Source organism: Nematolebias whitei, chromosome 7, assembly GCF_014905685.2.
Source record: "Nematolebias whitei isolate Nwh7 chromosome 7, NemWhi1, whole genome shotgun sequence".
Lineage (NCBI taxonomy): Eukaryota > Metazoa > Chordata > Actinopteri > Cyprinodontiformes > Rivulidae > Nematolebias > Nematolebias whitei.
In genome coordinates, this window is record NC_056504.1 from 6,328,171 (window position 1) to 6,338,138 (window position 9,968).

Genomic DNA, 9,968 nt, shown 5'->3' on the forward strand with positions numbered 1-9,968 from the left:
CACCTGACACAGGTTGGCTTGAGTGTGGTCTGGGTACAATGAAATATGAAACATCTGAAGCGAAAACAAAAAACATTTAGCTCTCCCCACCATATCTATGCTCCCCACTACCCGGTTATGTTGCTCTTATTTTGAAATGTAACCGGAAGTTCTGTGTTAAGAGAGGCGGAAAGAAAAGTTATGGAGACGCCGCTAATGTCGAACCGGTTAACACCATAGACATAATGTGTCTGTGGTTAACACAAACGACTTTTTATTGTTCAGCCTTTTTTTCTATCGTCCAATCAGATGTAGCCGGCCAGACACGCCCATTTTTTATATCGTCCAATCAGATGTGGACAACCAGACACGCCCATTTTTTTCTATCATCCAATCAGATGTGGCCGACCCGACACGCCCATTTTTCTATCGTGCAATCAGATGTGGCCGGCCAGACACGCCCGTTTTTCTAACGTCCAATCAGATGTGTCCGGCCAGACACGCCCATTTTCCTATAGTCCAATCAGATATGGCCCCCTGGATACACCTTCCAAATTTGTATGCAGAGCTACCTACTTGTCTCTTTCACTTGTTACAGACTGGATGGGGTGGAGTCACATGACTACAGACTGCAGGTAGCGCAGCGTCTTAAAGGGACATGAGCATAGCTTACCTATACACAGCCAAAAGACAAAACGACTTTTTTTTTTTTTAAACACTGAAAATACTAACATGGGCAAAATGACGTCGATCATTGTTATAAATTTCGTTGTCGGTTAATTTTCGGTGTATTGCCCAGCCCTAGTAGAAGTACTTGTGAGCATTACAGTAGTTAAATACAGTCTTATGTGCCTCTGTTCATAGCAGGACATTTATTGTTTTCCTGAAGAACATTTTGGAGACGTTGGAGGTATGCGTGTGTTTACAGGTGCCACTGTGTCGACGTTTTGTCGCAGTCCCTTCAACAGGTTTTAGTCGTTTTAAGAATAAAGCAGGTCAAAGTAAAAACAGCTGATCGTGTTTCATCAGTTGTCAGTTTTTAGCTACGCCTCAGGAGTTGCAAAAATAAAAGCTGTTTTTGTTCAGTGGAAATATTTCTTGTCTGCATTTCAGGAAAATACTCAACCACAGCTAGTTTTGTCTTGAGAGCAAATGATTTTAGAATATATTGTTTAAATTGAGGTGCTTTATTTTAGGGCAGGCCATGGATAAGTGTGTTTAGACTCTGCTTTGGTATTCAGACTTTCTACTTGATTTAAGCTCAGGTGTGTTTCTTTTACGAAGGGACATGTGGAACGAGCTTTCTTTGATACATTGATTCTTTAAAAAGCAAACCAAGACTTTGTTTCATAATAATTTTATTATAATCCTGTTTTATCACTTATTCACTTCTGATTTTAATTTGAAATGGGGAAAGAGGTTGTTAAGTTTCTGTTGATGCTCACTGCGTCGCGTCTGTAACAGAAAACAATCGATTATACCTTGTTTTACAGAATAAACGGGAATATGTGGTGTTCTGGTTGAGCATATTGAAGAACAGCTAAGATTGATTTCCTGTTGACTGGTTTCAGTGTCTGCGTTCCTGCCTGACACTTGTGTCCATTATGAACCAGACTGTGTTGAGTCATTTGACACTCAGAACTAACTTGGGAAGATTTTGAAGGACATGTTAATGTTTTGATGTTTGCCAGGTCAGTGTTTATAAAAATGTTGTGTTACGCTGTGGATGCTTAAGAGTCTCGCATGTCTAGGTTTTGAAATCCAGTCCATGTGGCGTCCAGATTTCTTTTATGTTTGTTGGTTCGTGAGACGATCCATGCGGCTGCCGGCCACAAGACTGATGTGTTGTTCAAGTCCCAGCTCCTCGAGATCATCCTGGAGTAACCTGCTGTCTGGCATCACCTTCTAGATGCTTCTGTGTGGACATGTTTTGGACAGACTAATAATAGTGCTGTGTCAAAGTGTAACGGGTGCGTCTGCGAGCGATAGTTTTGATGCGCACACTCGAGTGCATGCTCTGGCTGTCACAAACTGGCGCTGAGATTTCTTGTGTCGCCACGGAAGTAGAATCGGAAAGCAGATGAAGCTGCACAGTGGCTCTTTATGCTCGTGAAGAAAACGGCTATTATTCTCCTGAAACAAACTCTAATGACTTAGGATGAGAAAATTGATTTGGCCAGATTAAACATGTTCCCAGTTACGGAGCGGTTTAAGAACGACTTCACTGGTTCTGAAGTGCATTATGTGCAAGACCAGAAATGATTTACCTCTGAACAACCAACCATTATTTTCTTTGCATTTCCTAGTGATTCTCTAATAACGTAAATGACACTTGTGTAGGACTGAAGTAGTAAAGATGTCACTCATTTTTATCAGATTTCTTTCTAGAACCCACTACTATACAGGATGTAAGGATGACAGCAATTTTTAAATTACAAAGATAACTGTGACAATCCGTTATTGTTTCTTTACGTTAATAGTAACTCAAAAACACGGAAACATTTGTATTTTATTCCTCCATAGACATGTTTAATTGAATCTGTTTCCAAAGAGCTACATTACAGCTCTGCGAGAGAAAGGAAGTGGCATCAGTTACCAATAAATTACACGACGAAGCATTAAATTAGGTATTTGCAGACTTGATCGGCATGGTTTTAAAAATGTGTAACCTCTGAGGTAAACCACTTTGGGATGAGAAAATATGTGTTGATTATTTACATGATTATTTATTTATCAGAGGTTTAATAGTATTCATGTCAGTGAAGGTCTCCACTATCACCCTTTAAATCAAATGACCCTCATTTAACTTTTAAATTTCATTTTTATATTTAAAACAAAAAGGCTACACAACTACCCTCAAAGCTCACACTACCACACACAAAAATACTTGAAAGTTAATTTGTTTCAAGTATTTCCATTTTCCTTATTTTCAGTTTATCCACTCTTACTGAATTGAACAGGTCCAAGTTGAAATAACATAAAAGCCAACCAAACGAGCAGACGGTCAAACCAAGTATTTTCCACTTGTATCGATGCCAATGACAACTTGCAGTAAGTAAAACTGCAAATACCTCTGGTCTGGCATGAAGTGAATGCAGCTTGATTTAAAGTTAAAGTTGACAAAAACAAAAGTCAGATTAGATAATTCTGCTCTAAGCTGAAGCAGCAACAACTTTTTGACAGAATATCTAAACTGCTTATTGAATGAAACAGTTTCAGACATGGGTAGTCTAAATTAATGTCTTTTGGTTATATATATTTTTAAGTTTTAAGTTGGAGGGGGTCTCATGAAATTAAATAAATGCTCTTAAAATCATATTTTTAAATTACAATCCTTTAAAAGTTGTTTTGAATGTAACAAATTTAGGTTAATATGTATACTAAATATATCAGAGTCAGAGTTTCTTTATTGTCGTTCCACCACACGAACTTATGTACACGAGTCCCAGTTACATCCAACAATAAAATGTAACAGATGAACAGTAATAAGATCTAAGATATGAACTAAAAAAACATCAACTAAAAATATGCTAAGCACTAATAGCATAAAAACAATATTCCAAACAGCAGCACGAACATGAGTCTGTGTGAGCAGAGGAGCGTGCATGAGCACCCGCAGTACTTGGGCGGATTTGAAGTTGTAATTGGAAATTTACTAAAAGAAACACTTTTTAAAAAAAAAAATTTATTGTGCATGATGGTTTCAGCTTTATTTACAGTTTAAACCGTATCATGTTAAACTTGAGCCCACTGAGCACTTTGTACCGTAGTGTTTTAAGATTTAAATGCGTGCAACTCTAACATATTTACAACCATACATGTCATATCGGCGCCGCACACGACACCAGGCAAAGAACGGTTTGTGATTTTGACAGATTCTTCCCACAAATCACCACCTAGGGGCGTAGAACTCTGTTACCAAAAGGAGCCAAAATGTAAAAACTTTGTCCGATGCACGGGCCACTTTCAGCCGATGCATTAGCTCGAGTCAGATTCCCGATATCTTTTCTTGGTTGCAGATTCATGAACAAGAGTTTGATCAGTGTCATTTGACGTTCTGTTGCTCTTTTCACATCAGAATCAATAATGACAGAATGATCCAACCTTCTTTCTGGCTTCAAAGTTAACCAGCCGGCAAGAGAAGTCTACTAAATGATGTGTTTATCAGTTGTTTTCAAAGAAAAAAATGAGAAGAGGTACAATATTTTACATTTAAATGATCATCTTGGGGGACCAGGTTTGGCCCGCGGCTCTTGAGTTTGACATCCATATAAACCAGTCCTTATTCTGGGATTATCTTCTGTTGGATGCCAATCGAAGCAGCTCCGAGGCCGACTCCTGTGTTATTTGGAGGGAAACCGTTTGTTTCCTGTGTAAATGTGTGTGAATGTTTAAATCTCACCAGTTTGTTCCCTCCGTTGGCTTTTCTCTCTTTACTGCTTTCACCACCCCAGGGAGGATTCAGGCCCATCCAGGTAACATCAACTAGCTCTGTGTCGTCTCTGCAGAGATGCATGGCATGATCAGGGTCATCCTGAAATGACCCTGTCCTCTATAAGTTATAACCCCCCCCTTACCCTGTGCACCATCACCACCATCACCACCATCCTCAATGCACTGTGTATTCAGTGCAGAGGTCTTTTATCATCATTTTATTCTTCTGTCCCATAGAGGATCATTACTGGACTTGTGAAATTCATAAATTTGTACAAAATATACTTCACTCCATTCGTTACTCATTTTTAAATATGTAAAAATAATTGCATGCCCTATTAGAGAGATGCCATATATTTCCCTTGTAGATTTGTGTTTTGCTTATTAATATGACAGAAGTATCTGAAAATGTATTGTTTTATTTAATATGTTTAATGGTTTGAATGTTGGTTTTAGGGTCTGTTTTCAGCCAAAGTTGGACCGCTCCTTTGTGCTGATGGCTATAAACTTGTTTTGTCTGTGTACTTGGTTCTTACTTAGCCAGCAGTTTTACTGAGACAGTCTTCAGGAGGCTGGTAATCGACGGTTTCCTGGTCATTTCCCAGATTTTCACTCGGCTATTTACAATAAAGCCACTGAGACTGTTTTAATAAGTTAAAGGTAATTACCCTCCTGGGTGTTTGAGACAGTTTTACAGCATTGCTCTCCTTCACTTGAGGGAAACGGTGATCGGGACTGCATATTCCCAGTCTGAGCTAGCTGTCAACGCTGTTGGTAGTGTTTTTAGCATGGCACAATGTGCAACATTCTTTTACCTTCCACACAAACCTCACCAAGTTTTCAAACTTTGAAGTATGAAATCTGTTTCATAGAAGTCTGCCCCGCTGCTTTTGCTGTGCTTTCTGTTTTTCAAACCTCTGTAATGCATAAATATAAATGCATGTAAAACGCAGTGTAAATTATGCGTGACAACTAAAGACGTGCCACATTCAAGTACAGATGCAAGTTTGTCAAGCAGGTCGGGCACAAAACAGAACAGTGAAGGCATCCAGATGTCCAGAAGTTTGTATTTGCTAAAGTTGGGTAATGTGTTTTTCTTTTGTAATAAAATAAAGAATTTTATAATTGATTTACTGATTTCTGCTCAGAATAGGCATTTTAAACAGAAACTTCACATCTTTGCACCCGTCTCTAATTATCTGACCCAGTAAATACAGTATAGTAAAACAGCTGGGGCTGCGGTACTTCAGTCCGTCTGTGATGAGGTTTTGTCATCCTGAGGCGGTGAATTTGAGCCTAGGATGCGTCAGGAAGTGTATCCGGTGTAAAACAATTGCCAAACAACTGGTGACCCCTGAAGAAGGGCTCAGCTGAAAGAAAAACACTATAGTCTAACAACTGTAAGCACAAGAAACTGTTTAAAAGCAGAAGGCAGCGTAACAATCACAAATCTTAGCTGCTTCTGTATCATTTAAACACATTGCCTGCTTCACGATTTTGCTTAAAATGAGTGTCCACATGGTTGGTACTTGCAGAAAATCAAGGTTTACTCACCCAAAGTCCTGCAGATAAATGCTCTAGTCTAAGGTATATAAATCTGAGCTCATCTGTGACTATAGTTTCTGCTTCATAATCCTTTCAAAACAAACTACAACGGCAGAAAGATGCTCAGAGTTGTTTTTGTGTTCTTTGATTTTGGGACAGGGTGATTGGCTTTGCATCAAATAAAGCACTCGACTGGAAAAGTGCAGCTAGGAAACAACTTGCATTGTCATTACAAGGTGCCAGAAAAAAGGGCTGTTGTAATGATTGCATTGTTTCTTAAAAAGTTGCTCATTTGAACTCATTTCAAGTAATGAAAAAGTTACTGGCATTTGGCATTCTTTACCATTTTTTCCAAAGTTTTTTGTAAAACAATTAACCATAAGTCAACTTTTTTTACTATCCATCACACTGAAACCTTCCTCTGGTATATTATAACACCAGAAGTAAGGCAAAAACATGTATTTATATGGCATTCATCATAAAACTCAAAACATTTAGTGACCTGTAGGTAAACGTTGCCTTATAACTGTAGTTGATTTCAGTCTTTTTTATTTGACTTTGTAAAAAGAGGCTGCCTTAATTTATTAAATTGAGAAAATAAAGTCAATTCTAAACTGGACAATAAGGTTTTCAAACAAAGATGGACAAAAAAGTTGTCTAAATAATGACGCCAAATTTTATTTTGTAACGTTATGCTCATATTTTATGACCTTTCACTTAGACCATGTTGTCAGACATCTGTATTCATAAACTTTAGTTTCTTCCATACATGTATTTGGTTTGATCAAGTCGGTGAATCATCTTCAAGGCTCCTGCTGAATCTCCTGTAATATAAGCAATAGTTTGACTCACTAGCAGAAAGGTTACAGTTACTACATGTTAGTTTGTGGTGGGCTCATGTTGTGTAAGAGCTCTTGTTGAATGATTGTAGAATGGAAAATGTTTTGGGACGCTTTAAAAAAAAAAAGCGTCTAGAAAATGTTAAATGCAAACCCTACTACTGGACGTTGTTGATAAATGGTCTAACTTCAAAGAGATGTTTAATGAGTAAACCCCGCAGTAGATCAGAGATTGTTTATGGAGGTAATAGAGTAAATGTGTCCATGTTCATAAAAATCACTCTGCATTTCATTCCCAAGAGTAGGTTTAATTTAATAAGCTGAACGTGGAAAGAACAACCATAAATAGTCGTGGTGCTCCGAGACGCTTTTTAGGGGGTTGATGAAAACCTAAAGCTCACTGTGGAGAATGTTTGTAGACATGTGGAAAAGAGCTGAAATGAGAAACCACAGCCTCTGGGAAGTATCTCATGTGTCTTCTTGTTTCATTCTCTTCCTTTTTCACACGTTGCCCTCAGTTTTTTCAGAGGCCTCAGATGCAGACTGCAAGGCCCACCATCCAGACAAACGCAGCCTCCATGCGACCAGGCTCCCAGACCCCCACAGCTACGGTCTACCCTACTAATCAACCCATTATGATGACCATGGCACCGATGCCTTTTCCTTCACCGCAGGCCACACAGTACTACATCCAGCAGGTACAACTTAACACAGTTCAAGTCGTCGTATTTAAAGTGACTTGTTCTTCTTTAGGTCTTTCAAAGTAGCAGGTACTTATCTTCAGTATGATTCTGCATGAGCTGAACAAAAAGCAAAAACGTTCAGTTCTGTTATGATGATCATGTTAAATTGACTGAGGAAGTAGTTGGACATGACGATAAATCTTCTTGATGCTTTTTCCAATGATGCAGAGTCGCATGTTAAATATGAAGTTAGAGTTGGACTCGTATAAAATCTGCATGGTGACTTTTTGAATCTACAGAATTTTGCTGTGCTTTACTAGAAATGGGTCAAGAACTTTATGAAAAACGGTGTTTCGGTATGCTTGAAGTTTTTGATTTTCTAGATTTAGTATGATATAAATTTAGCATGTAAATGAAGTTTTATAAAATAGGCCTTGTTAAAGGCTTATTAAGTGTTTCCCCTGTGCCAGTAGCAAAATACTTGCTGTCAGGGTCTTGTGGGCTACAACAAACGCATAAAATTGGATTTATGTCAAGCAACTAATAAGCCCTCTCAGGAGATAAGCCTGTAAGTTACAGATATGCTGTATGAAACCATGGCACTGCAGTGCACAGGCTGTGTTAGAGCACGATTTTCTAGCTGGGGTTTGACTTTGGTTACGACGACAAGTCCACGTAGCAGGACTCCTAACACGTGGTCGTCAATCAGAGGTAAACTCCATCCTTTATCTTTCCTTTGCCACAAATTAATCTCTTTTATGATCTTTATTTATCTATGATCAATAAATGTATGTTAATAAATGAGATTAAAATGATCTTAACCACTTTAGCCTGAAACAAAAATAGTGTGGGCATCTGTGTGTTCATGGTGTTTTTAAAGGCAATAAAAAGCCAGTTCTGTTGACGTAGTGGAGTTATTGTCTTTTTATTATACAATAAATAAATAATTTGTCAGACAAAATATAAAGTAGGACAACGTTGTTGTTGATGAGTTGATTTCCTCTGTAAGGCTGTCCTAGTTCAAATGAAAGAGAGATGTTATATTTTGACCTAACTGTTCACCTCTGTGTTGAACTGGGTGAGGCCAACCATTTCTCAACGTTACCACTCGGCAGTAAAGACCATTTCAACCTGTCTGTGAACAAAAGTTCAAATCTACATCTTTCCAAGTCAAATCAAACGGCATAGAAAAGAAAAACACCTTCACCTGCATGGTGTTCATCTTCTAAGAAACACGTTCAGTTCACACAGCAACATGTTTACTAGTGCGTTTGGTTTAGAGTTCATTTTTCTTTATATAATTTGTCCAGTGAAAATAATGAACTATTCTGTCCCACTAAATGGCCAATCCAATTGTTTGTTGTGTACTCGCTGATGTAACTTCCTTATTTACAGTATCGCCCCAGTACACCCTTCGTGGGACCCCCGCAGCAGTATTCTGTACAGCCTTCAGGCTCTGGCACCTTCTATCCTGGTCCAGGACCGGGGGAGTACCCCGCCCCATATCGTAAGTCTATTCTCTTTTTATCCCCCACCACCTCAACATCTTTAGTTTCCACCACACAGAAGCACAAATACACACCTGCTCGTTAGCTCACGAGTCATGAGGGCTCACGTCAATACTCTTGTACTAAAATGTCTTCTCTTCTTCTGTTCTTTTCTTTTTTCTAAATTCATTCAGATCCCCTCAGGTACCACCCTTCAGTCTCACCCTCTGTCCCCGCTCCCGTTCCCACAGCTGGTCCGCCTTTCTACCCCGGACAGACACTGTACCCCCCCTCAACCCCCATCATAGTGCCTACACAACATTCAATCAAGCGTGAAAAGAAAACAGTGAGTATCTTAGGGGTTCCACACACGCCCTCTGTGTTGTTTCTCCAAGAGGTTAAATTGACATTTGTATGCAAGTACTGTAATAATTTCTCTAATGGCAAAAATATTCTCGACTTTGATTCAGTTCAGTGGAGTTTCAGGAGCACTATTTAATTTGTGACATCTTTATCAACGAGTAGAATTAGAAGATCTTTCTGAGCCCAGTTCAAACTATTGAATAGAAATAAATGTTTTGCAAATGTGATCAAAAACACTACAGTAGTCCCTCGCTACTTGGCGGTTCGTTTTTCACGGACTCGCTCTATCGCGGTTTTTAAGAAGACGATTGGACATGACACACGTGGCTGATTGACGGATGGGCCGCATGATCAGCATGGAATTTTTATTTAAAATAAATTATTTTAAATGGTATAGCACCTGCTGCACATTTGTGCAGCCCACACTGCAGGATAAGCTTTCTGCTGCAGCTGATCAGCTGATTTCCATGCAGAGAAGTGGGCGTGGCCAAGAGTTCTTGCAGGTGACTGAGAGCAGAGGAGGCAGAGAGCTGAACTCATGACATTCTGTGCTCTTTTAGAGCGTTTAGAGTTTAGAAACGTTTAGAATATTGCAAGAGTGTGGGAAGGCTTTAAAACACACACACACGCACGCACAT

The 9,968-nt window shown here is 39.0% G+C and overlaps 1 protein-coding gene across 1 annotated transcript in view; it reads left to right on the forward strand.

Moving 5' to 3' along the window:
• The window catches only part of eif4g3a (eukaryotic translation initiation factor 4 gamma, 3a), a 73,026-nt gene that overhangs the window by 25,167 nt on the left and 37,891 nt on the right, over positions 1-9,968 (forward strand). The window contains exons 6-9 of the mRNA XM_037678575.1: positions 4,434-4,454; positions 7,316-7,495; positions 8,876-8,987; positions 9,162-9,313. Coding sequence (XP_037534503.1) covers positions 4,434-4,454; positions 7,316-7,495; positions 8,876-8,987; positions 9,162-9,313 — 465 coding nt within the window. The remainder of the gene's footprint in view (positions 1-4,433; positions 4,455-7,315; positions 7,496-8,875; positions 8,988-9,161; positions 9,314-9,968) is intronic.